The following is a 25,568-nucleotide window of genomic DNA, read 5'->3' on the forward strand; positions in this document are numbered from 1 at the left end:
CCTGCTCATCATACTACTGCCCATCTGGTAGCCCTTCTTTGCACAACCTGAGTCCTCTCAGAGGAACTCCTTTCCTGCACAGGTTATAAGCCAGTAAGCCATGCGATATTAGTACCAGCCTTATAATGAATCTGTGTAACGAAATAGTGATGTGCCATTCAAATGCTTTCAGTTCTTCACTCAAATACTTGAATGGCTATGCTAGAGAGCAAGCTTTGAAGCAGTTGTGATGTTATGTCAGGATATGTATGTTACGGCAATATTGTGCACACTTTGAGAATACACAGAGTCCGCAACTCCCATGTTAGTGATAAAGTGACTGTACAATTAGCTGGGCCATTGACAAACTCTTGAATAAAAGCAATTGGTACCTGTGAGGACAGGAAAGTTGCGCTCAATTACATCGATTCGTAGTCATTTGTTCCACAGTCCATCTTTCCCACACCCAAAACGCGCCAAAAGATTGTCACTGCAGGTACCAAATCGCAACGTGGTAAATATTCCTACGCATAAAGGAAAGAGAGCTGTAATGACTCATAAATCAGAATTCATTATAAACAATCTTTAATTGAACTTACAAAACCAGTAAAAACAATCTAAAACCTCACGTTGACAAATATTTAAAGACAAGTATAAGATTATGGTGTGTATCTGAAATGTCTGAACTTCAGTTCACCAACAGCCTGCTGTGCTTTCGAATGATCCAGGACGACGAACCCTTCATCATCAGTAACCACCCCATCTTTCAACTCCTCTTCATCAAAGACCTCAGCATGTCCATACTTTTCTTCCAATTTTCTGTTGGAGAAGACATACTGCCAGTAGGTGAAAAGGGACGCCAGGAAAGAAATGATGCTTATAACAGCAAGAGCAGTGAAAGCCTTTGTGTAGTGTGGACCATCGTCAGTGTTAAGAATTTGAGAGTTGTATATACCAGAAGCATTGGCAGCACAAATAATAAGTGCCAGATGAATGGCCCTGTCAGTTGGAATACGGGAGTTCATACTAATCCAACTTGTATTGACAATGTGCGCCAGAGCGGAGAAACTCTGTATCATTATCAATATACCAAGTCTCAAGTGGTTATCTGCATATGTTGTAATTCCTCTGAATACAATGACAAAAATCATTTGCAAACCAGAGATGGCAATAACTGTGGTCGCCTTTGGCTTGAAACGATCTTGAATTTGACCAATTATAATCAAGTATACCAAAGATATCCAGGTACCAATTGAAGACATTGCGTTAGCTCTGAATTGAGTGTAGCCCATTTTTCTGACAATGAGTGGTAAGTATGTACCAATTGGACCAGTGATACAAAGCGAGGTGATGGTGATAAAGAAATGGAGCCACGGTCTGATTTGCCATAAAGCTCTTCCAACATCCTTCACGGTAATTTTTCCCTTGAAGTCGAGAGCCTTCAATGGGTCATCCAGTATGAGTCGTTGTGTCAGTATATAACGTTCCCTTTCTGTGTATAATTGCCATTTTCTCAAGAGGAAAGTGGATGAATCCTGTGTCGATTTTGGCAAGAGGAACAAGAGTACAACACCGACAGCTATGGTTACAATACCTTCAATGAAGAACAACCATCTCCAACCACTCCACCCGTTTACATCAGTGAGGTCTTTCAAGATTCCTGCAGCGATAAGACCACCTAGAGCAGATGCTCCCAAGTTACCCACGAAGTAAATAGTGTGACGACGTCCCAACTCTTTCTTTGTATAATACTTCGAAATAGTATAAAGACCGCCAGGGATATAACCGGACTCGCCTAAACCTAAGAGCAGTCTCGTGGCGATAAAACCACCATAGTTCTTGATCCAACCTTGTGAAAGGGCGATAGATCCCCAAACGATAGTTTGGAATGGAAGCCAGTTCGAAGGACCAACTTTTTGAAGTACATAATTACAAGGGATTTCACCAAGAACGATACCAAGTGATAGCATTTGTTGACCAACGTTGATTTGGTGACTGTCAACACCAACATCTTTCATGAAGGTGGACGTCAGTGCATTTGCCAAGTTACCACGGTCTAATTGCAATGCAAAGAAACCAGCAACGAGCAAAGGTAACAAAGTAAGATCAACTTTCCAGCGGGCACGGTCTTCTTCTTCCTGAGTCCAGTCCTTTATAACCTTGAAGCTCGAGTTATCTGGTAACAGTATCTTGTAATTGCCATACTCAGCGACATTTTCAGATGTCTGAGGTAGTTTTGCCTCAAAAGCTGGGACTGTAGAGTCTGTCACACTCGAAGATCTTGAGTTATCGTTCTTCTCGATGATAGACATGATTGAAAACAGCTTTAGTTGGTGGACTACAACGTGGAAATGAGAATCAGACTGGAAGGAAAGCTCTATTAATTTATAGTACTTGGAATTAACATTGGGATATTTTCAAGGGTTGGAGGTAATGGCTTGTCATCTACATGTGTGTCCATGTACTCATAGCTGGACCTTCGGTGTTTATTGTGGTAATTATCTAGTGATGAGCTCAATATGGTAGATATTTGTATTCAGTGTGGCTTTTTATGACGCTTTAATCACTAGCCACAATCACGAAGACTTCTATTTTTTTTTTTTGCAGTGCAGGAGAATATCACATCACTAAACGGTGCTAATGCTACATTGTAGAAAAGATTCCAATCACACGATACTTCAGTTTTGTTCATATCCATTGAAGAGTTAGCAATTGGATACGGATACAGTGATATTGTTCTCCATTGCTCGCCTCTCTTCCTTGCCACCATCCAAGTCTTGTTAATGTCAAGTACATCTTATAGCGACATCTGTTTTCGGTTCTATATGATAAGCCGCAAGCCACACCAAAGGCCATAAAACTTACATGCATAACCCGCTTCATGCTTGCAGAAACGTCGATTGAACGACTCATGGAAGAGTCGCATTAGTATCAGCGGTTGTTTTCTCTTCATTTCATGGACCGAATTAGTGTCACCAGACTATGTATACCATGTGGTGAACTCTATTTACCTACACATTGAAGAATTCATATTAACTATTGGAATTTCCATGGTCTGTTCTTTCGCTAATAATGTCAGACCATATCTGCCACACTTTTAATAAGTAAGTAGGCACTACATGTTGATATTCCACCAATAATATCGCAAATCCTAACAATTGATGGTTGATTGTTTTTTTAATCTTCAATATATCTCGAGCTAGATATGGAGCTCAAAATTGGATACCTCGTAAAAATCTAGACATGGTTATATTATATAGTATATCACCAGCCGCTCGTCCTGCATTCAAATCCAGACAAGAACATCTACTTTAACATCAACATTCAAGATCAATTACGAACTTTTGGAAGTGGGACTGAAACATACGTCATCGAGATTCGTTCAACTAGCACCAATATTACGCCACAAGTGTGCATCATAACGTGGCGAATTTAAGAGGCTTAAGGCTCGTGCTCTGGAAATTGTACCTCAATTAAAGATCTAGATGCTCTGATCACTAGCCGACTTGTGACAGAACCCGATGGCTGAATGTGGCTCGCCATTAGGTCCTCTACCAAGTACTATAGTAGGTGACCATACTACACTCTTTAAGTTAACAGAAACATAGAAGGCAAAGTCTTTGTTATTCCTTCCATCCACAGGCTGGGCAGCTTTACCAAAATCACCTAAAGATTATTTATCCGGATTCATCATGGCCGCTGAGACCGTCAAAGCTTCTTTTGTTTTAAAACACCAGAAGATGCGAATACATCGGAGAGTAAATGCCCATAATGATTGTCTGCTTGGTTTCCAATTGATAAGTTTGAGGCATATCTACCCGATTATAATGAATCCTTTTCCACTAAGGGTTTACATGGTGATTCTGAGTTGAGGAATCTTTTCCCTCCAGCAAAGAAGGACCCAATTCAAGTAAAGAGATTTTCACCAAAGCTTGACATTCATCCAAGTACTATAGCTGCCGGAAGGGAGCCCCAGATTCCCTACCACAAGGCCTACAGCGAGGCTGGCGATGGTGACCGTATGGTCAGAATCTTCAAGTCCAAGTTGCCCCTCAGCTACTGGCACAATGACCTCACTTTTGAAGAGTATTCTTCAGGCACCATCTTCTTTGTTGGGCTGGAACTTCCAGATGCTGGTGGTGATACTCTTTTCGGTGATGCTATTGAAGCTTACAACAGGACTTCTTGTTCACTCTGAGAACAGAGCACTCTTTTAAAAAGTTGGAGTATGTTGTAAAGCTCAACGGAAACACGCTCGGGTATGGTCCAACAGCATCAACTGCCTTTCATACATTAGTGAGCATCCATCTAGTTACTGAACAAAAGTCTCAATTTGTTCCAGGGTTTGTTGAAAAGATCAAAGGATTGGAAGATGAAGAGTCAAAGACTATTTTGGACGTCTTCTCCAATAATTTGAACAATTCCCATGACTGATAAGTTAGGCTTGGACTCCATCAGGTACTGTTGTTGTGTGTGATAACAGACGTGTTTTGTGCACTGCTACACTTGATGTTGAGCCTGTCAAGACTCGTCACTTCTATAGAATTACTCCACTTGCAGAAGGCCAGTTGGTAGCAAAAGGGAGTTGGGGATTTGGAATCGTTGTAACTGATTTTGATAAAATGCCAAAACGTGGTACTCAACATTTGGGCTGGAAACCAGAGTATTCATTGGATGGCTAAAATGTTTACGATGCTTTAATAGTAGTGTGTAGTATTGTATTAATGAGCATCTGCTTTGTGCACTTCTGCAGTGAATAATTGATGAATCCATGAGTAGGTGGCTAATGCAAGCGAGCTTACGACTTCGTGGACTGACATCACTACTACACTGGCAAGTATATGCGGAGTTATAACAGCGAAATGAGATCATGTTTGGAAAATGACTAGCACTGAGAGAAGGAGGCCCAGCTTAAGACTATTAACTATTTAAACATCACAGCTAAAGGTTGATTATCCTAATACTTTAAATTCGGAAAGATAGTTTAAATAGATACTTATCATGGGAATATTTCAAGTTACAGCTCTGCAGAGATGTAAAGTGATATGGCTCTTATTCAAAGCACATTTTGGATGATTCACTACAAATAAGAGAGGTACACGATGTCCAGTTGTTTGAAGAAATAGAACAAGAACCAATCAACACAATGCACCGAATATTACCAACATATCTCCACTTGGTGTGAGCTTACAAACAGTTTGGAAACTACCACTATGGACACCACGAACATCAAAACGAAGAACATCAACAGTACTCAATAGCTAAGAACTGTACCATACCACCAGCTTAGGAAACCAGTTTTCTGTTCATATATTGTAGCACACACTCGTCGCGATAATACAGCCATCTAGAGAAACGACTCCCACAGTACCATAACCAGAGTGGATTTGGAGAAGATTGTATGCTTCTAACAGGGTATACAGCTCAAAATGGAGAGCATCAAAGACATACAAAGGTGTAAGTTTTAACCTCCCCTGTACCGAACAAGGTGATCATCAGATAAAAGATAATACCTGCAGTGTGAAACCTGTTTCTATAGTTTCACCATTAGTCACTGGCTTAAGGTTCTCTTCCAAGCTTACTATTATAACATTTTGAATCTCCATTAATGAAGTCTTGACATCAACTGCTGCACTGCAACGCACATTGATCACACCAAGGTTGGAAAAAAAATAATGGATATAATGACAACCGCGAGGTTCGAACTCGCGCCTCCGAAGAGACCAGGACCTTAACCTGGCGCCTTAGACCACTCGGCCAGGTTGCCATTAACCATGTGTGTTTTGGGTCACTCAGGTACAAGCTCCCACTGGTGAGTGCTAAACATCGAAGTACTTTAGCATGAGTACTCCTAAAGGGTTTCGACTTGTCAAGTCATTTTCTGTATCTAGGACACTTCCTGTAAAGCTTGGCCATCATTACAAAGCTACTATGTGGTTTCCAGTTTTGATTTTTGATAAATTCCCTATTTATTCTTGTAATACGGTATTTGAGCCCAAAGAGCGATAGTGTTTAAAACCTATCAGAACCATAACTACCTTCATTTTTGTATGATGATCCAGAAGAGTTTGGCCTTGAGTTGTAAGCAGATTTTTGTCTGTAATTGTCTTGTTTCCATTGACCATTATTGGATCGTGATCTCTTGGTGTTTTTATTATTGTCCCATGACGAATAAGAAGAAGAAGCCGATGAGGTAAGTCCTGAGTTGTTCAACTTCTGAGGGGTGTCGTTATTAGAATTGGACGAGCCGGATGACCCAGTTGGGGTTGGTGTTTGTCTTTGGGAAGGTTTGTCGGAATCAATGGAGTCCTCATTTAGCTGAGACGGGTTGTTATACAGCGAGTCCACTCCCTCTCTTAAGGAAACCTTCGACGTTGATCTTGGGATTGCTGCTCTCATTCTGCTGTATTTTTCAATCAACTCTTTATTGTCCAACGCTGCCATAGCTGCCCTGATGCCTGCTTCCTTGGTGTTCTTGGCAGATCCTGTACCTAGAAGACTGTTGTCCTTTGTTCTTAATTCAACAACGAACCAACTCGTTCCATTTTCAATTTCCTTATGGATAGTTTTATACTGTAATCCCAGACCAGCGTAACCAATTAAGGAGTAGAGCTCAACCTTTGCATTTAGATTCAATGCCTTTGGACTTTTTTTATTTCTTTCAACACTTAGACCTCTTTTGAGTATTGGTTGAGCCAATTTCTTCAACCATCTATATGCCACAGTGTAGTTGTCTGGACTTTCAGTCAACAACCCACCAATGTACGCCTCAAACACATCAGCGTATACTTTCAGCTTACCGTTGAAGATACTATCATCTGTGTGTATCTTGAGTTTTTGATCGAATCCATATTTCACAGACCATTCTTGTAATGTTGCGTTGCTTATAAGTTTAGATCTCAATTGAGATATTTCACCTTCAGTGGCATCTGGAAATGCATTGTAACAAATCTGTGACATGATATAGTTAAGAATAGAATCTCCGATGAACTCTAACCTCTCGTTATGTGTATGTATAGCTTCCTTTCCAGAAATGAACTGTTTATCCTTCACCAATGATTTGTGTAAGAATACTCTTGCCCGAATCGCAGGATCATTGATAGGTGGAAGAGCTGGCAGCTGACCATCTTGCAGATCATCGTCATCGTCATTGTCAATTTCATCATCGCCATTTTCAGCTTTAGCATTAACATTGAGAGAAACCTTTTCCTTGGTAAACAGACTCCCATGTAACTCCTCGAAATTCGTTATCTGATCAAAGATTTGTAATTTACCGGCATTATATAGCGTTTTGAGCATAGCAGCAAGCGTGATTTTTGATCTTTGAAGTGCCATTAATGCCTCTAACGACTCCACTTCTTCTCTCTTGTACTGTTCCAGCTGTTCCTCATCTACAGCCGTTGTCAAGATGGTCTTCAAGGCATTTTGAAGGTTATTAACAGCATGCTCCACAGAAAGAATATCAGCTAATCCAAATTTGACTGACTTGGTACCCTGGTCGCCAGATGAGACAGTGGATGATAAGTCTCTACTCTTGACAACGTCAGACAGTTGAAGTGAATGACTACTTGAGTCTTCAACATTAGCCTCAGTCTCAGCATCAGCATGTTTTCTTCTCTTGTTGTTCTTGTCATTCAAGTCATCATCAACGACACCCACGTCATCAGCAACCCTCTTTGTTTTCTTAGACATTCCTCACCTTAGTACTTCGTCAAGCCAATTGTGTCCTGAGTATACTGTTGATAATCGTTTGTAGTGAGATGAAATTTTTTTTTTGTTTCAAGACGCGGGCTCATCGCGTGCAATGTCTCCTATCTACGCAACAATTGAGGTTGACATTTACTGTGAATGTATAACAAATGATGTATTTTATTAGAACTTGAACTTACCGTTGTCATCTTCTTCATCTCCGTCTTCGTTGGTATCATGTTTCGCTTCAGAACGAGGCTTTTTGACCGTTTTGTCGTTATTCTCATTACCAAGGTCGTAGGCACGTTTTGTAGACAGGACACCGTTATTTGACACCATCTTCTCCTTCAAGATATGGTATAGATTCTTTGGTTCAATCGACTCTTTCTCAGTAGTACGAGTTTCCAAGGTGGATAGTGGGATATCCTCATCCTCGTCGTTTTCTTCATCTTCAGCATCATTAAGAGTATCCATTGACGGTGCCAAATCATTCTGATCAACAACAACAGCCCCTTCATCATTCACGTATCCAGGAACATCGTTATCACTCTCATCTTCAACTTCTTCGTCCTCGTCGTCCTCATCTTCCTCCTCATCTTCTTCATATGATATCACCTTACCAAATGGTTCCAACTCCACATCTCCACAGGCACTTAGTGGATTATCAACGACTCCTTCATCACCCAATGGAACGTTATAACCTGGTATCTTCATATACGGATAACTGGGTGGAGGCCCGTACATAGACATCTTTGCGACCCATGGTAAGATGCCATCCTTAGATATACCCAGGGCTGACCTTAATTCATCGCTGATGACACCGGGTCTGAAATCCAAGTGTGAGCTCTCCTCCATGTCCTTACCCTCATAGAATACATCACCAAACGCGTATAGCCTTGGTTTGGTTTGGAACTTGAAAAAGGCATCATGGAGCTTTTGGTAATCCATATCCAACCTATTCATCTTTGGTTGAACTCTTTCTCTCTGCCTCTGTTTTAGGCTGGATTCATCCTCCTTTGTAGTATCTCTCATATCAGTTATGCCAGTATCACTTATGAATTTTGGTAGTTTGAAAGCACTTTTCTCAAACCCTCTTTTCCCACTGAGGTAGTCTCTTTTGAATTGCCAGTTCACTGGGACGGGAACAGAGTTCTTCAGGCACTTCAGTTGAACAACCAGTAGAGGATCCGTAGCATCTGCATCGTACCACTCAACCAATTCTGGATATTTGGAAGTGGCCTTCAACCTGGATAGTGGTATCTTGTTCGCCTTCCTTAGTTTCCTCTTGCTCATCTGAGGCTCTTCATCCTGTGTCACTGTGAGAGCACCTCCAGCACCACCAGCATCATCGTCATCGTCATCACTGTTCTCCAGAATCTCACCTCTTTCATTCGTTGCTCGCGGAGTATCGGATTCATCACCGTCACTAGTCTCGACACTGTGGAACTTGTTAAAAACGTCTGTGAACTGGGATAGCTCTGGAGCATCAACTATAACCTCAAGGTGAGCCCTTGTACTAGAGCGCTGCGACTGTTTTTGTCCTTGATTCAGCTCATCGTGGTCTTTCTTCTCATCCGTAGAAGCACTCTGCTCTTCAAGTTTCTTCTGTTTGAGCCTTTCACGACGTAGCTGATTCTTTGACTTGTGTGCTTTAGCCATCTCCGTCACCAACTACCAACCGTGCCCTTTTTATAGTGGAGCGCTGATGTTGATCGTACACAAAGCTACGCAGCGGATATTTTGCACTGGAAGTACTACTGTGTCCCCAACCACATATACATCATCGGTGCCATGTTGATGAGGGAAAAAGGGCATAAAGGGCATGTTACGCTATCCACAGGAAGGCGTATGGGATTTGCAGTGGTAGGTTGCGACGTAGATCATGCGAGGGGTTCACGACAGGTTGTTGGTCTCAATGTTTTTGTTGGATGGGGGTGCTTAGATGGCAGCGAGAGAGCGTGACGTGTGTGGATGGTGGTAACGAGTAGATCTACAGGTGGAACACACCAGTACAATGCAGCGTAAAACAGTCGATATATACAGATTAGTGTCATTGCTGAGATCGTATCTTACGATCAACTTTATCCAACTTGTCGTTGATTTTATTCACTATTGGTAGTTCGGTTAGTAGACCATCACAATGGCCTGTGGAGGCCGGGAGAGGAGTGTACATATGTGCTCTAACTCACCAATCTTTGACACTTCTTCACTATTCTTTTCAATCTGCTTGTTCTATCCATACGTGTTAGACAAGGACGTGTATATAAATGTGTGCATACTCAACTTACTATGTCGTTCAACATATCCTCAATCTCCGTGGCCACATCGAATATCGTCACTGTTGAGCCACCTTCTTGTTGTTGGGACGTATTCTTACCGTCGTTGATCTGCGCGTTTGACTTTGAAGGTGTTGATAGAGGCGCCTCTTTCTGTGTGTCTTCGGACATTGTACCGTGTGATGGCACTGGCGTGACTTACGGTATCGAGTTGGAAGTCTGCTGTTCGTCTCTGTGCGGAGGAAGGAAGTAGGGAATCTGTTTCTGGTTTTCCGTCGCAGTTTCACGAAACTGAGCCAAACTTCAATAATGGGGCCTTACTATCGTCAACGATGTCTGCTTAAAGGAGTGTCGAGCAGTCATTTGCCATCCGTTTCCATATGGTATAGCCAATGCAGAAACAGAATACAAGATGATGTGCTCTAAGCTCTTCGTTGGGAGCCACAACCGCCAGCTGAAGCTACTCTACCATCGATAGTACACAGTGTATGAAAGTTGTAAGTCCACATTCTCTGTCGCTTTCAAATAGCTTTGTACTCTGGCGGGACGGATCAACAGTGCTTTAGAGACTACAAATGAAGCATTTGGCCCTAGAATCACACACTCTGGTACTGTGAGGGAGTACTTGTCCTGGTCTACCCACGTTTAGGTATTGTGCGGTATCATCAGCATAGGCCAACAGCTTAGCTTGGAACTAGAACCACTTCCCATGGCATTTCGAGTCTCTAGTCCAAACAGACAGACTCACCAATAGTGTGACCCAACACTTTACAGAGTAATCACACTTTTGAAGCAATTTGGAGGTGACATGTTAGGAGTACCGTGTTTCAATGACGATATTCGCAATGACTGGTGAGCTCCTCGATGGATCGATGGGACCATCGTTATAGTCATTCATCATAGATGTGGAAATACAATGTGTAACGTAAAAGACAGAAAACACTGCCACAGTACCTGCTGCCTACAGACACTCTCAATCAGCCTTACTGATGAATACAGACGTGCCCTCGATTTGACCATCTCACGGTCCACTGACACGCGCGCACACGTTAGCACTGGGCCATGACACGATCATCCGATGAACATCACCGTAGCGCGTTGTTTCTCTGCTTGTTATCAATTGAGCAACATAGTATGTAACTACATAATGAGAATCATCATCATCATCATAATAAAGGGCTTCTGATGGTTTAATCCCGGTGTGTTGTCTTGGTGATGCTTAAGCGGTTCTGGGTGACTATTAACGGCAAAAAACGTAAACACAGGGTTTTACATAATCAACAACAACATCAACAACAACAACAAAATGGAGCTTAGAAGTGATGATTTACAACCCGTAGCACAGCTAGCAAACGCGTTGAACGATGTGTTAGAGGAATCTCACTGGAGAACAGAGGCACTATACGAAACACTGGACCGAATTGGTGCTCTCAGTAAAATACCCATTGCTAAGCAGCGGTTAGATCAACATGGAGGGTGTTTGAACAGAGATGAAGACGAGTCAACGAGATTACACAAGGAGAACATGGAGTTGATGGTGGAGATACAGAGACAGGAATACATCGGGAAGAAATGGGATACCATACTTAAACAGAATACAGATCTGCTGGACTCAATGGTTAGTTGGCTCCAGGAGAATAGCGACTCAGAGTCGCTATCCGAATTAAGACAGAAGATTCAATTTGTACAGAACTCTTCAGAAAGGAGTAGGGAGTTGCTCTTGAAGAAGGCCGAGGTAGCACAACAGGACGCCGAAAGAATGCTGGAAATTGTACAGGTTCTACAATCATTGCTAGACAAGGATATATCAACGTTTAATAAATAGTGTGTACACCATGTCATTCCTCCTTTTGCTCCCTTTTTGGGTCCAAAGACGCACCTATTAACCACTTAACAGGTGTAAACTGCTCAATAATGCCCCAAATGCGCTTGACCCTTTGTACGTCAAACCTATAATGCCAATACCCATTGTTCCTGTCCTCTAAATCACTAGAATTGTTATCATTTGGATCAACAACTTGCCCATACTCTTCCATCCTTATAGCGTCTTCGAACTGTTTAATCTTCAACTCAAATCCATTGACACTCTCTTGTGCATCTCTAACTCTAGTTCCGAGCAGTCTCATCTCATACTCTAACCGTGATCCAAGAGCCCTTATGTCGTTGATACCCAAGTGTAACCTCTGGTCGTTGTTCACCTGTGACTCACACTTGTTGAAAACAGGCTTAGCAAAGTGACCAACTCTCGTCAGTTTAGTATGACACCTTTCCCATTGTTCATGGTATTTCTTTCTTTGACTGTCAACAGCTTCAGCACACTCTTTGGAATACAACAACTTCCATTCAAGCCGTTTCAATTGATGTGCAACAAAGATAGGAGAGACCGTGGTACACCACGGGAGTACCGAGTCGCTTATAAAAGATGTTGATTTGCAACGTCTCAATAACTTTTCCTCCCATTGTCTGTCGTCCAAATTCGTCGAATGGTTTGTATAACCCAACTGCTCAACAGTTAACTCATCTCTAATAAATGGGTATGATGAGCGTCTTTTCAGCTCTTTCTTGCAAACGTCATCGTCGCATATAACACGTTTGCCAACGTTTTCCTTGTGCTTTGTCTCATCTAGCACTTGGCACAGATTATCAACACTTGCGCTTTCACTGCTCTTGTAATCAGACGAGCCTTTATATCCCTTTCTGCGGATCATGTAGTCATCCACTTGTAATCTCTTTGGAAAGTTTCTAATCTTACCAACACCGCTTTTCAATGCTGACGCAGTTGTCATTTGAGCTTGAATTCTTTCATAGTATTCAAACTGCTTCAAATCCATCGGATTACCCTTCCCAAACCAAAGGTACTCTAATCTTGGACTACAATGGAAGTATCTGATGGCTCTTTCCAAGTCAGTGGTTAGCACGTCCTGTGCAATCCTCTCTGACGACGTCTTACCTGATATATCATGGACTCTGGATTTAACAACATTCTTCAGCTTGGATATATCGGACGCTGACGTCTTGGAAGTGACTTTAAACAGTTTCTCAACGGTTGCTGGATCCAAATACCAGGTTCTCTGTAGGTTATATTGTTTTTGGAATTTACCAACAATGACTCTAAAACTGAAGTAGTTGAATGGCTCCTTAGGGAAATCGATAGAGGCCATATCAAATCTGTAATGACAGCTCAATACGAATCCCAATATAGCAGATACTGTCATCGGGCCCAAAGTCCGTTCCTTTGGCTGAACACCATAGTACAGTGCACCGTACATAACCCACCATTTTGTGATATTCTCCTCGGTCTTGTTGCACAATAGGCCATCAACAAACACCGGGTCCAAGAGCTTGAAATCGACGAGACAGATCTGTAGAAGCATGACCAATTCTCTAACAGAGTACATGATATCCACCGTTGGATGTGTCTTGTAGACTTGACGGAATTTGTCCTCACAGGCGTCTGATGGAGAACATAATAGCAGGGCAGATCTTCCACCACAGTTCATTCTTTTCATATTGACGTTCACCTTGAAGCACTCCCAGACATCCATGACACAGCCATTGGACACAGGCACCAGGTTCAAATTCGAAGGCACAGAGGACAAGTTTGTAATGAAGACAAGTCCCTTTTCAGTTTCCTTCAAGCTTCCACCGTTGAGTTCAACCTCTTTGAAGAAGTGGAGTATCTTTTCACTCCATGTGGAGCGATCCTTGGGCAACGTTACCTGCGCACACTGTACTTTATGCTCAGAATCACCGGTGAACACGGTTATAACGTTGCAGTACTTGCGCTCACAGGCCCATTGCTCCACTATATAGATCTCGAATCCTGTTATGTCGACAAACCTGAACTCCTCCTTGGAATAGATATTGTTCAGCAAGTGACAGTCGGGGAACAGGTATGTGACAACTTCACCGGAGTTGGTCTGTTCGAGCTTCGCCATGTTATCCGTGGTTGTCTCGCACCGAGACAGGTTTGATTTGGCTCCACTCGCCGGTCTCAGCTCGGGATACGCCAACGGATTGGACATCATCGTTCTTGAGACCACCACCTCGACTCTGTAGAACCACACGCACGCACACCAGAGAAATATCAACTGTACCCGCAACCTCAATGAGAGGAGACAGTTCGAACTGAGAGCCTGCTCAGCACGTATACCTCCCGGTACGCGCAGCATGTTCCAACCGAGCACTTCCGAGGGGCCTCACCACGTGCCGCTGCACCGGTTCTCCCCACCATCCTATGCCGGGTTACGTCATCACAGGGTGTGTGTGTAACAACACACACCCGCACACCCAGCCCCCAGCCTCCACCGGCAAGCGTTTTCCCACTGCTTCCGAGCCTGTCCCCTTTTTCCCCTTTGGGAAGCGTGCGTTGTTTTCTGTGCGTGCGTGTGTGTCTGGGTGGGATTTCCATTCTGAGCTTATAAAGAGTACGTGGAAACTTTTCACGTTTTGGTGTGTGTTGTTAGTTGAAAAAGCATCAAAGCACCGCAACAAGGTTTGAAGTTTTTCCCCATACCACCAAGGGGACGTAATTGTAAAGAGGGAGTAGAATTGCTACGATGACTGAGGAGGCCATTTTCCGTATGTTCTATGCTAATGACGAGCGCATCATCCCGTTGAGGCTGATCAACCGTGGCGTGGGAAAGATCCCCTTGTACTAACAGACATGCCTTCCTTTTGGGGGGCTCAAGCAGGCTCAGCAGAGATGTCCTTTGCGGAGTTGTACATTCCTCTGGACACCGCCAGAGAGGTTGTTCTGGCGCTGGGTGAACAGGGAATGGTGCACTTTGTCGATAAGAACAGCGACGTGAGCGCATTCCAGAGGGCCTTCGTCAAGGAGATCAGACGGTTGGACAATACCGAGCGTCAACTGCGTTACCTTCGCAACGTCATTGAGCACAGCCATCAGATCGTCATGGCACACGATGCCCATCTGACGCTACAGCCGACGTCAGTGACACAGATCGAGCAGCTGTCGCACGATATCGATGTCCTTGAGCAGAGGGTGTCGCAGTTGGAGTCATCGTACCTGAGCCTGGTGAAACGTCACGCCTCACTGATAGAGCACAGACAAGTGTTGAAAGGGTCGAGACAATTCTTCCAGAGTGGTATCCAGTCACAGGCCAGAATCAGTATAGACCAGGTGGATAACGCTCCGTTGCTGCTGGAACAGGAGAGCTTGGAGGCAGGGATCCAATTGTCCGATTTGCAAGATCTGACGTTGAACTACGTCATTGGATCGATTCCAACGGCCAAGGTTGACATCTTGAACAGGATCCTGTGGAGATCTCTGAGAGGTAACCTCTACATGAACAGTAAACCGCTAGAAGAACCCAACGAAGAAAAGCATAGCGAAGAGCAAGTTGAGAAGAGCGTCTTTATCGTGTTCACACATGGTCAATTGCTCTTATCACGGGTTAAGAAGATTGTAGAATCACTAGAAGGGCATGTCTACAACGACATTGGTTCCGATCCGGAGTTGTACGACCAAGTTGTAAATGATTTAAACATGAAGATCACAGACTTGACCCAGGTTATGTTCAGCACACACCAGCAATTAGAGGCTGAGCTGTTTGTCATTGCAGACCAGCTGGAAGTTTGGCAAGCGATTGTTAAAAGGGAAAAGATGATATACTCGACGATGAACTTGTTCTCGGACGGCTCACGTGGATTGGTGGCCGAAGGCTGGATCCCAACGTCGGAAATCGCCTCTGTTAAGAACGTCTTGAGAGATATTGAAGGTTCAGGTAGTGCCGTGCTTAGCTTGCTTCACACGAGAAAATCACCCCCAACCTATCACAAGACGAATAAATTCACAGATGCTTTCCAATCAATCGTCGATGCCTATGGTGTCGCTAGTTACCAGGAGGTGAACCCTGGTCTTGCCACGGTGGTCACTTTCCCTTTCATGTTTGCTATCATGTTTGGTGACTTAGGTCATGGCTTCATTGTTTTCTTAATTGCATTGCTGCTTGTCCTCAAAGAAAAGACATTGCAGTACCAGAAGAAGGATGAGATCTTCGACATGGCATTTTCAGGCCGTTATATCCTCTTACTGATGGGGTTATTCTCAATGTACACAGGATTGATGTACAATGATATCTTTTCCAGATCAATGACACTGTTCCATTCTGGATGGGAGTGGCCAAAAGTAGAAACTGCAGGAGAGACAGTCGTTGCTGAGAGAGTTGGAGTATATCCATTTGGTCTGGATTGGGCCTGGCACGGTGCTGAGAACAATCTGATCTTTACAAACTCTTACAAGATGAAGTTGTCGATTTTGATGGGTTATATGCATATGTCGTATTCATTTTTGTTTTCACTTGTGAATTACCGTTTTAGACATTCAAGAGTTGATATAATTGGTAATTTCATCCCTGGCTTGATATTTATGCAATCTATCTTTGGTTATCTGTCGTTCACCATTGTCTTTAAATGGGCACACAATTGGATCGAGATGGGCAAACCTGCTCCTGGCTTGCTCAACATGTTGATCAACATGTTTTTAGCTCCTGGTACCATTGATGATGAGCTATATCCATTCCAAGGATTTGTGCAGTCGATTCTCGTTCTGCTGGCACTTGCTTGTGTACCAATGCTGTTGCTATACAAGCCAATGACTCTACGCAGAAAGAACAACCTCGCAATACAGGCAGGTTATACAAACATACATGAACAGGAGCATACAGAGACAGTTCAAGATCGTGAGGAAGCTGCTGGGGATGATTTTGTTATCACCCATTCTGGAAGTGAGGACCACGAGGAGTTCAATTTTGGTGATATCATGATCCACCAGGTTATTCACACCATTGAGTTTTGCTTGAACTGTGTTTCTCATACAGCATCTTATCTGAGATTGTGGGCTTTATCACTTGCACATGCCCAGTTATCCTCTGTCCTTTGGTCCATGACAATCGCTAATGCCTTCACCTCCGTTGATCCAAAAGCACCAGTGCAAGTGATCAAATGTGTCGTTTTATTTGCCATGTGGTTCTGCCTCACTGTGGCGATCTTGGTTATGATGGAAGGTACATCTGCGATGTTACATTCTTTGCGTCTTCACTGGGTTGAAGCCATGTCGAAATTCTTCGAAGGTGAAGGTTATGCATACGAGCCCTTCAATTTCCAGCATATTAACGAGGAGGAGACGCTATAGAAATGTTCTGTTTTAGTTGTTTATTGTAGGGTTTTTACTCCATTGAGCCTTGTTTATTCTTGTCCTTGTTTATATAGCACAATGCGAAGATCCATCATCATGGATTGCGTTTATAATTGTCTGAGTAGATGATATGATCATCGTTGCGAATCCAAACCCAATGATTGAATATAGTACGATACGTCTTGGAAGCGTCTTGTGAGTCATGTTGAGATAACACATCGGTGGTAAAATATATGCCATGATTGAAGCTGTTGTAGCACCTATAAGTTCAAAGAGAGCACCGAGGTTACATGTCGTCAGTGATATACCCATAGTGACACCGACAAGTACTGAAGTGAACATGAGATGTGCTCTGGGTGATAGCTCAGGGCTTGAATCCCTATTTATATAATACAAGTCCCTCAGTACATCACGGAGAACAAAGATCTCCAGGGGATATGTTGTTAGCATGTTAAACCCAAAGCAGAATCTTGCAATGTTAACAACAGGGTCATTTCCCGGGAAGTTATTGAGGATATTGCCCTTGGTCTTGTCTTTGAATATAAGGAATCCACCAAATCCCAATAGCGCAATAGCAACCATTGAAACGAAGCAACTGGCATGAGTCACTTTGGCAAATCTGTTCAATGATGGCTTTTTCAACGAGTGGAAGATGAAGCTCGTATTGTGATGGCATACCAGTGCGAAAGAGATGACACTTATACCTTGGAATACTCTAGCATTGATGAAATAATCGCTCAGTCTTAGAGACCCCTTCCATTCTGAAGGCAGCCTTGGACCACTGACCAATACAATGACGATAATTACAACCATACTCAGCAATGCCAGAGCACTTGCCTTCGCCAGCTTGGAGATGTCTTTACTCAGAGACAACGGGAACGATATGGTCAACGTGACAAACAGTATGATGAAGTTTCTTGAAAAGATAAAAGAGAGGAAAACAGAATCCTTGTACGATGGGAAGAATGATCTCAGTATGTGAGGTATCGTATCACCGATAATGATACAAAACCCGATACTCCCACCAAATGCAAACAAAGCCTGTGTGAGGATGATCACTATCTTGCCTCGTTTACCGAAACAGTGCTCCACCGTGTCCTGGTACGTCTCCTTCCCGCTCAACTTGAGGTTGATAACGATCAGACGTAACGTGTAATCAACCAGCAGTGTAAGGACGATAAGTGCCAGCGCACCGCCGAGAACACCACAGTTCTTCATAGCAAAGGGCGTTCCAATAGCACCAGCACCCAGGATAGAGTTGGCCATGTTCATAAACGCCATTTGAAGTGTGGAAGTGTGCAAATCCGGCATCTCCAGCGCACTGTGAAGAGGGTCTTCTGCCCGTTGCATCTCCAGTAATTCCAAGTCATTGTCCAAAGAGTCCACGTCTGAGAACTCATCGTTCAGAAAAGGGTCAAAATCATCATCAGATTCATAGGACTGCGAGGGTACGGAGGTGTATTTTGGTGGCATCGTCTATCTTCCCTGATGATCTAATCGTGATTTCTGATGGTTGTGTGTGTTGATCTACTTATGTTGCAAAACCTGTACAAACCGGAAAGGACAAAAAAAAAAGCCTGGACAAGACATAAGTTCTTCAACGGGACAAAATTCATTAAGGGCCGATAGTCCCACTTTTATACAGGCAAGACAAGACATTTTTATCATTGGTTGGTGAGTTGATACATAGCACACAATTAGTTTATTAGCGTCATTATACATTCTCAAGAACTTGTTCGTATACAGAGGCCAGTTGGTCATGGTACCCTGTGACCTGTGCTCTTTCGAACGCTGTCACTATGGATGGTCTTGTCCTCTCAGCTAACGATACAAGTCTAACGACTTCAGTTTGCTTCATAAGAGGTAACAGTTTTGTAAATTTCGTATCGAGTAGTTTCAACAGATCGAGCACATCCTGGGAGACTCCCTTGAAGTTCAGCTTGTCGAGGGCGTCGGTGATGTCACCTGCAATTGTCAGGAGATAGTCCACTTGTCCAAAGAGGATCTTCTTGTCAATGTCATCTCCCTTCAAAGAGAGCAGAATGAATTCACAAAGCTGTTGGTAGTCTGCAATGATTTCTCCTGTGGAGTACTGGTTCATACCTAGTAGCTTTATGGTCTTGCGACGCACCTCCATGAGTTGCTCATCAACGTAGTTGATGAATTTGGACTGCTGCGTGACAGAGAGTCGTCTCGAAGCACTCGGCGAAGGTGATAGTGCAGTGGCATCATTTGTTCGTCTCGCCTCTAAATCGGGGTTCAAGTCCAGGAACCCAACCTCTTCTTCATTCAAGCTTCTCTGCGGTAGCTCAACTTCCGTATCCGGCGCAGGTAAAGGTGGCGAGCCCGGCGTGTTGTACACCCTGTCGTAATCTGGGGGTTTGAAATGTGCAGTAGGCATCGCTTTCCTCAGATTAATCCTTCTTCTTTGTATTCTTGGGTCCGTTCCAATCCAGCCTTAGTGATGATAGAGCGTTATGATTCGAAAAGAAGAGTACGATACTGATCAGCTTAAGTCCTTATTGGCTTCACAGAGAACGATGTGGTCTGCTTCCTCCTTCCAATACCAATGGAGAAGTGTTCCGCATTGTTGTCCGTATTTTTTCCTTCGCCTGTCCCACAAGTCTTCTCGGCAAAATCAATTGAAATTTGTCCACTCGGGGATGCTTATTTATCCGGGACAAAAGTTTTTTTTGTCCCGGATGAGTTCTTATGCTCTCCTTGTTGAGATCAAAGTACCCACCAACCTGTATTTTATTAGGGTGACACCATGACAATCCCGGAACCCTTGAGGGTCTTATTCGATACATTCCCGATAAGTCAGTTGCCATCGGTGGTTCAGCATACAGCACAGGAGAAAGTTGCATTGGAGAAGAGACAGTATCGCTATTCACAGAGGAGATCTGCTTCACCATTGACCAAATTCACAGTATGCGTTCATAATGTGTATAAGGCCGACGATAACTCATACCTTGCAACCGATCCACTGTGTCTCACTGTTCAGCTGGCGATGTGCTTGAAGCTGGACGTCTCTATCCCCAAAGTCAACCATGACCATTTGGACAAATCTCGAGATTTGCTCTTTGTTGTTAACCACCATGCCTGCGAGCAATTACCACTTTACCTGGAGGATGAGGATGGCTCGTCAAAGCATCAAGTGGTACGCGACTACAACTACTTACAGGACTCGCTGATCCAGTCGCTGGTGACGTCGAGCACTGAGCTCATGCTCATAACGCTTGTGGATTGTGTTTTATACGACTCGTGGGTAACAACGCTCCTGTTTGAAATGGACAGCAAACAGCTATGCTCGATGTACATCCATGATATCACCGCAAACCACACGTTTGTGAACTCGTTGTCTGTCCCGCAGCTATCACACTCGTTGATCCATAGAAACGGGTTCAACTTGAGAAACCCACACATCACGAAGCTGTACGACTCCATATATACATGGAGAACAGATAAGTACGTATCGTTTGAGAAGGAGAGGAACTTACGAGAACTCCACCACGCACTGGAGAACTTGGAGACCATTCTCTCAAAGAAGAACTCGGACTTTTTCCACATAAAGACATCTGACAAGGACAAATCCATTGGGCTCTTGGACGTCAAGCTGGCCAGCTATATCACACTCTGTGAACAATTCATGGAGGGCACTACCATGTACAACACATTGCTGGGCCATCATCTACTCAGAGAACACGCAAGGCAGGTGGTTAAGCAGTGCAGCTAGAAAAGAAAAGGCTGCCACACCACACTGTCATACACAACTTATAACATTCAATGTACATATACTATACAACACACATATAGAATCCCCAATCACATGTATAACACTGGCATTTCCAAGCCCTCTGCCTCTGTATGTTGCTGTAATGGTTTGTTGTAGCCTCAAAAAGTGATGTTGCGCGTAACTTGCTGTTGCCCTCGGTTCTGAGACACGAGCACCACACGAGATTTGGCGTGGTCCCCCATACAATTGGGCGGTCGAGACGCGTAGTTGTATCAACACACCTCCCTCGGAATGTTTCATGTTGCATTGCCTGAAATGAAAACACATAACACACGGTTAAATTCCTACATCTTTATCCATTTTCCCCTTTTCCCAACCTCTCCCATCATTTTTTTGTTATTGTTCATCAAAATCGTTGGAGAGCAATGGAGTCCAGAGAGTCAATTGTTACCAGCAAGAAGGTAAGGGTTCCATTGACGCGAGAACAGGTTGAAGAGAACATGAGGCTCATCGATGATCTCAAGTTCTTCCTGGCGACTGCACCGGCCAATTGGCAAGAGCACCAGATAATCAGGAGGTATTACTTGAACACGGAAGAGGGATTCGTGAGCTGTGTATACTGGAACAACCTGTACTTCATAACAGGAACTGATATAGTGAGGTGTGTTGTATACAGGTTCGAACAGTTTGGCCGGGAGATTGTAGATAGGAAGAAGTTTGAGGAAGGTGTGTTTTCAGATCTAAGGGCTCTCAAATGTGGTGAAGATGCAATATTGGAATCCTCAAAGTCCAATTTCTTGGAGTTTCTTTATAGAAATTCGTGCCTGAGAACTCAAAAGAAGCAAAAGGTGTTTTTCTGGTTTAGTGTTGAGCACGATAAGTTATTCACTGATGCCTTAGAACGCGATTTGAAAAAGGAACAGCTTGACCAACCATCAACGACACGAGCTGTTAGCGAGCCAGCGTTGTCGTTCAAGTACGACTCATCGACACCACTGTTTGAACAGTTGACATCATTTGTGCAACATCAGAAGGTGGACACCGACATTGGCAGCGTAGATCAAGATGTTGAGGACACCCAGAGCATAACAAGTCCCGCTGATGATATTATCAAGGAAGAGCCTTTGGAGTTCACTGAAGACGATCAAGTTGGGCATGTCTTTCACATCAAGGAGGAAAATGGGGACCCGATCATCGACATGGAAGACGATTTCCCACTAGATTACTTCCCGCAAACCAACGAAGCTGATGCTCTATTCATAGACCCAAACGTATTTGTGCAAATACCAGAATCGTACAACAATCAATTCTTAATTGACCAGACTAATGCAAAGACACCCTTTGATAAAAGCACATTTGAGAACGAACCTATTGGGGAAACAGGGGAGGTTTCATTCGAAGAGGAAGTGGAACATTTGATGCAAGTGCCACCAATGTTTCAACCTCTGTACCAACAGCAGTTCAGTCCATACATAGGACCTGCGGGTCCAATGGTACCCATGTACCAAGGCACCATATCTGGGTCGCCACAGATATACTATTCACCTTACCATCACCATCATCACGAACAACAGCCTCAACAACAGCAGCCAGGGATGATCACTAATGGACAGTATTACGACTCCCTGATGAATGGAGAGATTCCACAAGACATGTACAATGATTATGATGGATACTATGCACCCTTTGATCCAAATGAGACATATACCAGTGGTTATTCAATAACACCAAATTCATACGCTTTCCCTTACGGTGGTCAAGGCAGCCATGATGGCATGTCACCATTTTCTCGTGTTTTCCCAGGGTTCCAAGCAATGGCGCCACCAGATTCTCCTCGTGGTGTCAAGGCTAGAAATGTCAAGTTTGCATCATCCAATGCTAAGATCGTCAAACCGAGTAGGTTGAGACATTCTTCCAGAGTGAATAAAGCTCAAAGCCAACGACTTGAGAAGGAATCAATATCAAACCGTGAGGATCACCAAGGTGAATGTGACGGTGATGTAATAGAGGGAGATGGATACAGGGATGGAGACGAGGATGATGAGCAAGACAATGATAGTGACAGTGTGAATAACGATCTCTCTGATAGTAAAGGCGATGACCGAAGCGGAGTTGAAAACGAGGAAGCTAAAGAAAACGATGTGGACAGCGGGCTGGAAGAGTATACAACGTTACCAACACCTGAGAGTACGGTGCCTGAGCATCACACTTCTCTATAGAACAATGCATATAAACCTCGGTTTCCTATCAGACTGCGTTGTTTGTTTATTTGTAGGATGCTCCATGTAAACCGTTTCCACAGAAACACAAGCCTAAAGAAAGCTTACCTGGGAAATCCCACAGCCCCGGAAATTCGTGGGTAAAAAGGAGTGTTCCCCATCCAAAAATCCAGCTCCGGCCAGCTAAACTTATCGACACCGACAAATGCCGGGAAAATTGGAATATTTTATAGAGTTCGGTAGGGTTACACCTTCCTACAACTTACTTGGTAAGAACACAGCATGAGCTATGCTGTGTTGTGTTCACTGCTACCCCGGTATTCCACAGCGGGGGTATTGGCTCCCATGTCACTCAGCGATTGGGCATTGGGTTGTTACTGCTCTCGTCACAACCATGGGGAGACCCTCTGGTCGAACACCGCATCAATTACGCCATCAGTTGTTAGCATTTTTCGTGAAAATTCCACTTGCGTGTTGCTTTCTCTAACAAGAGGCTAAAACGTACCAAAAAAAAAAATGGGCACCATCTGAGGCCACTATGCGCAGAGACATCACCTGGATGTGTCCAACAGTTCATCCTGTTGAAGTCTGCATTGAATCAGATGGATAGCTCAATTACAAGGACTATCGAATCACGGGACAAGCGTCAATTGAGAGGTCCATGGTAAAGAGATACTGCGTAGGCTTCACATCACCCATCTCTTGTAGCCCCTGAAGATATCGTAGGACTGCGACTGCTGTTTATATCGTGGTGCAACATTACCTGCACCACCCTGATGATGTGTCAATTTCTCTGCCTCTGGCAATCCCATGCTGAAGCAACTCCGAGCAACTTTCGGAACTCCCGAGCTATACAAGATCTTTATCAACTGGTTTACCTATCCGAAGTAGCCCTACAGTATCCCAATTACCTCATTACACGCCATACAAAGTTAGTAGGCCCATGCAGACACCATGCCTGTTCCAATTGGTTTCTCATGGTATCTTCTGATCCCCCTGTGCCAGCTCATTTCCTGCTGTGCCAGCGCGCCATGCGAACTTTGTTTATCCCCCCATATGACCTCCGGCCCAGCTGTGTCCACCACGCGCTTTCACGATTCGACATGCTCGGAGGTTGTGCTGCGCAAAATATAAAAACCCATGGGGATGGCCTTTCCAATGAGAATGATTTTAGCCCCTTTTAACTCCATCAATCAAAACTTTACAAGTTTTAATTATAATTAATCACAATTCAATTCAATTCAAACAATAATGGGTGTCCAAGACGTTCTTAAGAGAAAGACCGGTGTCATCGTCGGTGACGATGTCAAGGCTCTCTTTGACTATGCCCAGGAGAAGGGTTTCGCCATTCCATCGATCAACGTTACCTCTTCATCCACCGTTGTTGCTGCTTTGGAGGCTGCTAGAGACAACAACTCTCCAATCATCTTGCAAACTTCCCAAGGTGGTGCTGCTTACTTTGCCGGTAAGGGTGTCAAGAACACCAACCAAGAGGCTTCAATTGCCGGTGCCATTGCCGCTGCTCACTACATCAGATCTATTGCCCCAGCTTATGGTATTCCAGTTGTTCTTCATACTGACCACTGTGCTAAGAAGTTGTTGCCATGGTTCGATGGTATGCTTGCTGCTGATGAGGAGCACTTTGCTAAGTACGGTGAGCCTCTGTTCTCTTCCCACATGTTGGATTTGTCTGAGGAGACTGACGATGAGAACATTGCCACTTGTGTGAAGTACTTCACCAGAATGGCCAAGTTGGGCCAATGGCTTGAGATGGAGATTGGTATCACTGGTGGTGAAGAGGATGGTGTCAACAACGAGCACGTTGAGAAGGATGCCCTTTACACTTCCCCAGAGACCGTGTTTGCCGTCCACAAGGCCCTTGCTGCCATTGATCCAAAGTTCTCCATTGCTGCTGCCTTTGGTAACGTTCACGGTGTCTACAAGCCAGGTAACGTTCAATTGAAGCCATCCATCTTGGGTGACCACCAAGCCTACGCCAAGAAGGAGTTGAGCTCCAAGAAGAACCACCCATTGTACTTGGTGTTCCACGGTGGTTCCGGTTCCACCCAAGAGGAGTTTGACACTGCCATCAAGAACGGTGTTGTCAAGGTGAACTTGGATACCGACTGTCAATACGCTTACCTCACAGGTATCAGAGACTACGTCCTGAACAAGAAGGACTACCTCATGTCCCAGGTTGGTAACCCAGAGGGTGATGACAAGCCAAACAAGAAGTACTTTGACCCAAGAGTGTGGGTCAGAGAAGGTGAAAAGACCATGTCTGCTAGAATCACAGAGGCTTTGAACATCTTCCACACCAAGGGTCAATTGTAAGCTGATCCAGAGACGATCTCTCTAGTACATACGAATCTTTATAACTAGTTATACGACAATCTTTGTTTCCTGTTTTGTTATCACCACCATAGCAAAAGTCCGTAGTTTAGCAGAGCAGCACCACACAACTCCATCATCGAACGATTACCCAATTAGGCACTAATGACGCTTTCAGC

The 25,568-nt window shown here is 43.9% G+C and overlaps 13 protein-coding genes and 1 non-coding gene across 14 annotated transcripts; 6 read left to right on the forward strand and 8 right to left on the reverse strand.

Annotated features, from left to right (window-relative positions):
* Positions 1-574: 574 nt before the first annotated feature.
* Positions 575-3,063, reverse strand: CYBJADRAFT_194064 (major facilitator superfamily; the record flags this gene model as incomplete). The annotated part of the gene is made up of 4 exons (XM_020217503.1): positions 2,845-3,063; positions 2,457-2,481; positions 718-2,155; positions 575-596 (listed from the first exon to the last, which is right to left on the reverse strand). The coding sequence occupies exons 1-4, from the start codon at positions 2,890-2,892 to the stop codon at positions 575-577; spliced, it is 1,533 nt and encodes a 510-aa protein (XP_020070544.1). The 5' UTR covers positions 2,893-3,063.
* A 437-nt stretch (positions 3,064-3,500) lies between these two features.
* Positions 3,501-4,177, forward strand: CYBJADRAFT_162322 (uncharacterized protein; the record flags this gene model as incomplete). Its single annotated transcript, XM_020213681.1, has 2 exons — positions 3,501-3,545; positions 3,782-4,177. 2 exons carry the CDS (start codon positions 3,501-3,503, stop codon positions 4,175-4,177), a joined length of 441 nt encoding a protein of 146 aa, XP_020070545.1.
* Positions 4,178-5,664: 1,487 nt separating this feature from the next.
* Positions 5,665-5,746, reverse strand: CYBJADRAFT_t99. The gene has a single exon. It is a non-coding gene; the product is annotated as a tRNA-Leu (tRNA).
* Positions 5,747-5,915: 169 nt separating this feature from the next.
* On the reverse strand, positions 5,916-7,697 carry CYBJADRAFT_167544 (ribonuclease III). Its single transcript, XM_020214957.1, has one exon. The coding sequence runs from the start codon at positions 7,669-7,671 to the stop codon at positions 5,992-5,994; it is 1,680 nt and encodes a 559-aa protein (XP_020070546.1). The 5' UTR covers positions 7,672-7,697; the 3' UTR covers positions 5,916-5,991.
* A 109-nt stretch (positions 7,698-7,806) lies between these two features.
* On the reverse strand, positions 7,807-9,352 carry CUS1 (U2 snRNP complex subunit CUS1). Its single transcript, XM_020214958.1, has one exon. It carries the CDS (start codon positions 9,325-9,327, stop codon positions 7,852-7,854), a length of 1,476 nt encoding a protein of 491 aa, XP_020070547.1. The 5' UTR covers positions 9,328-9,352; the 3' UTR covers positions 7,807-7,851.
* A 318-nt stretch (positions 9,353-9,670) lies between these two features.
* Positions 9,671-10,230, reverse strand: BIL1 (Bil1p). Its single transcript, XM_020214959.1, has 3 exons — positions 9,957-10,230; positions 9,858-9,900; positions 9,671-9,777 (listed from the first exon to the last, which is right to left on the reverse strand). The coding sequence occupies exons 1-3, from the start codon at positions 10,113-10,115 to the stop codon at positions 9,719-9,721; spliced, it is 261 nt and encodes an 86-aa protein (XP_020070548.1). The 5' UTR covers positions 10,116-10,230; the 3' UTR covers positions 9,671-9,718.
* A 1,020-nt stretch (positions 10,231-11,250) lies between these two features.
* Positions 11,251-11,769, forward strand: CYBJADRAFT_172920 (uncharacterized protein; the record flags this gene model as incomplete). The annotated part of the gene is made up of 1 exon (XM_020216411.1): positions 11,251-11,769. The coding sequence occupies one exon, from the start codon at positions 11,251-11,253 to the stop codon at positions 11,767-11,769; it is 519 nt and encodes a 172-aa protein (XP_020070549.1).
* CYBJADRAFT_167551 (uncharacterized protein) lies at positions 11,739-14,026 on the reverse strand. Its single transcript, XM_020214960.1, has one exon. It carries the CDS (start codon positions 13,970-13,972, stop codon positions 11,783-11,785), a length of 2,190 nt encoding a protein of 729 aa, XP_020070550.1. The 5' UTR covers positions 13,973-14,026; the 3' UTR covers positions 11,739-11,782.
* Positions 14,027-14,450: 424 nt separating this feature from the next.
* Positions 14,451-17,293, forward strand: CYBJADRAFT_167552 (V-type ATPase subunit a family protein). The gene has a single exon (XM_020214961.1). It carries the CDS (start codon positions 14,611-14,613, stop codon positions 17,098-17,100), a length of 2,490 nt encoding a protein of 829 aa, XP_020070551.1. The 5' UTR covers positions 14,451-14,610; the 3' UTR covers positions 17,101-17,293.
* Positions 17,124-18,623, reverse strand: AVT2 (Avt2p). Its single transcript, XM_020214962.1, has one exon. It carries the CDS (start codon positions 18,574-18,576, stop codon positions 17,170-17,172), a length of 1,407 nt encoding a protein of 468 aa, XP_020070552.1. The 5' UTR covers positions 18,577-18,623; the 3' UTR covers positions 17,124-17,169.
* A 155-nt stretch (positions 18,624-18,778) lies between these two features.
* TFB6 (TFIIH complex subunit TFB6) lies at positions 18,779-19,560 on the reverse strand. The gene has a single exon (XM_020214963.1). It carries the CDS (start codon positions 19,502-19,504, stop codon positions 18,818-18,820), a length of 687 nt encoding a protein of 228 aa, XP_020070553.1. The 5' UTR covers positions 19,505-19,560; the 3' UTR covers positions 18,779-18,817.
* A 285-nt stretch (positions 19,561-19,845) lies between these two features.
* On the forward strand, positions 19,846-20,958 carry SAM35 (SAM complex subunit SAM35). Its single transcript, XM_020214964.1, has one exon. It carries the CDS (start codon positions 19,874-19,876, stop codon positions 20,837-20,839), a length of 966 nt encoding a protein of 321 aa, XP_020070554.1. The 5' UTR covers positions 19,846-19,873; the 3' UTR covers positions 20,840-20,958.
* A 210-nt stretch (positions 20,959-21,168) lies between these two features.
* STE12 (homeodomain family transcription factor STE12) lies at positions 21,169-23,098 on the forward strand. The gene has a single exon (XM_020214965.1). The coding sequence runs from the start codon at positions 21,265-21,267 to the stop codon at positions 23,056-23,058; it is 1,794 nt and encodes a 597-aa protein (XP_020070555.1). The 5' UTR covers positions 21,169-21,264; the 3' UTR covers positions 23,059-23,098.
* Positions 23,099-24,309: 1,211 nt separating this feature from the next.
* Positions 24,310-25,464, forward strand: FBA1 (fructose-bisphosphate aldolase FBA1; the record flags this gene model as incomplete). The annotated part of the gene is made up of 1 exon (XM_020213351.1): positions 24,310-25,464. One exon carries the CDS (start codon positions 24,310-24,312, stop codon positions 25,390-25,392), a length of 1,083 nt encoding a protein of 360 aa, XP_020070556.1. The 3' UTR covers positions 25,393-25,464.
* Between the last annotated feature and the right edge of the window lie 104 nt (positions 25,465-25,568).

This window comes from Cyberlindnera jadinii, assembly GCF_001661405.1.
Source record: "Cyberlindnera jadinii NRRL Y-1542 unplaced genomic scaffold CYBJAscaffold_6, whole genome shotgun sequence".
Taxonomy (NCBI): Eukaryota; Fungi; Ascomycota; class Saccharomycetes; order Phaffomycetales; family Wickerhamomycetaceae; genus Williopsis; species Williopsis jadinii.

What these genes read in the sequence shown, in the direction of transcription:
- BIL1 (XM_020214959.1), bottom strand. Translation starts at nt 10,115, where the DNA reads ATGTCCGAAGACACACAGAAAGAGGCGCCTCTATCAACACCTTCAAAG. An exon ending in AGGATATGTTGAACGACATA is followed by an intron (nt 9,901 to 9,956) that starts GTAAGTTGAGTA and finishes ACGTATGGATAG; the next exon opens with AACAAGCAGATTGAAAAGAA. An exon ending in TGAAGAAGTGTCAAAGATTG is followed by an intron (nt 9,778 to 9,857) that starts GTGAGTTAGAGC and finishes AACTACCAATAG; the next exon opens with TGAATAAAATCAACGACAAG.
- STE12 (XM_020214965.1), top strand. Translation starts at nt 21,265, where the DNA reads ATGGAGTCCAGAGAGTCAATTGTTACCAGCAAGAAGGTAAGGGTTCCA.
- CYBJADRAFT_167552 (XM_020214961.1), top strand. Translation starts at nt 14,611, where the DNA reads ATGCCTTCCTTTTGGGGGGCTCAAGCAGGCTCAGCAGAGATGTCCTTT.
- CUS1 (XM_020214958.1), bottom strand. Translation starts at nt 9,327, where the DNA reads ATGGCTAAAGCACACAAGTCAAAGAATCAGCTACGTCGTGAAAGGCTC.
- CYBJADRAFT_167551 (XM_020214960.1), bottom strand. Translation starts at nt 13,972, where the DNA reads ATGATGTCCAATCCGTTGGCGTATCCCGAGCTGAGACCGGCGAGTGGA.
- CYBJADRAFT_167544 (XM_020214957.1), bottom strand. Translation starts at nt 7,671, where the DNA reads ATGTCTAAGAAAACAAAGAGGGTTGCTGATGACGTGGGTGTCGTTGAT.
- TFB6 (XM_020214963.1), bottom strand. Translation starts at nt 19,504, where the DNA reads ATGCCTACTGCACATTTCAAACCCCCAGATTACGACAGGGTGTACAAC.
- SAM35 (XM_020214964.1), top strand. Translation starts at nt 19,874, where the DNA reads ATGACAATCCCGGAACCCTTGAGGGTCTTATTCGATACATTCCCGATA.
- AVT2 (XM_020214962.1), bottom strand. Translation starts at nt 18,576, where the DNA reads ATGCCACCAAAATACACCTCCGTACCCTCGCAGTCCTATGAATCTGAT.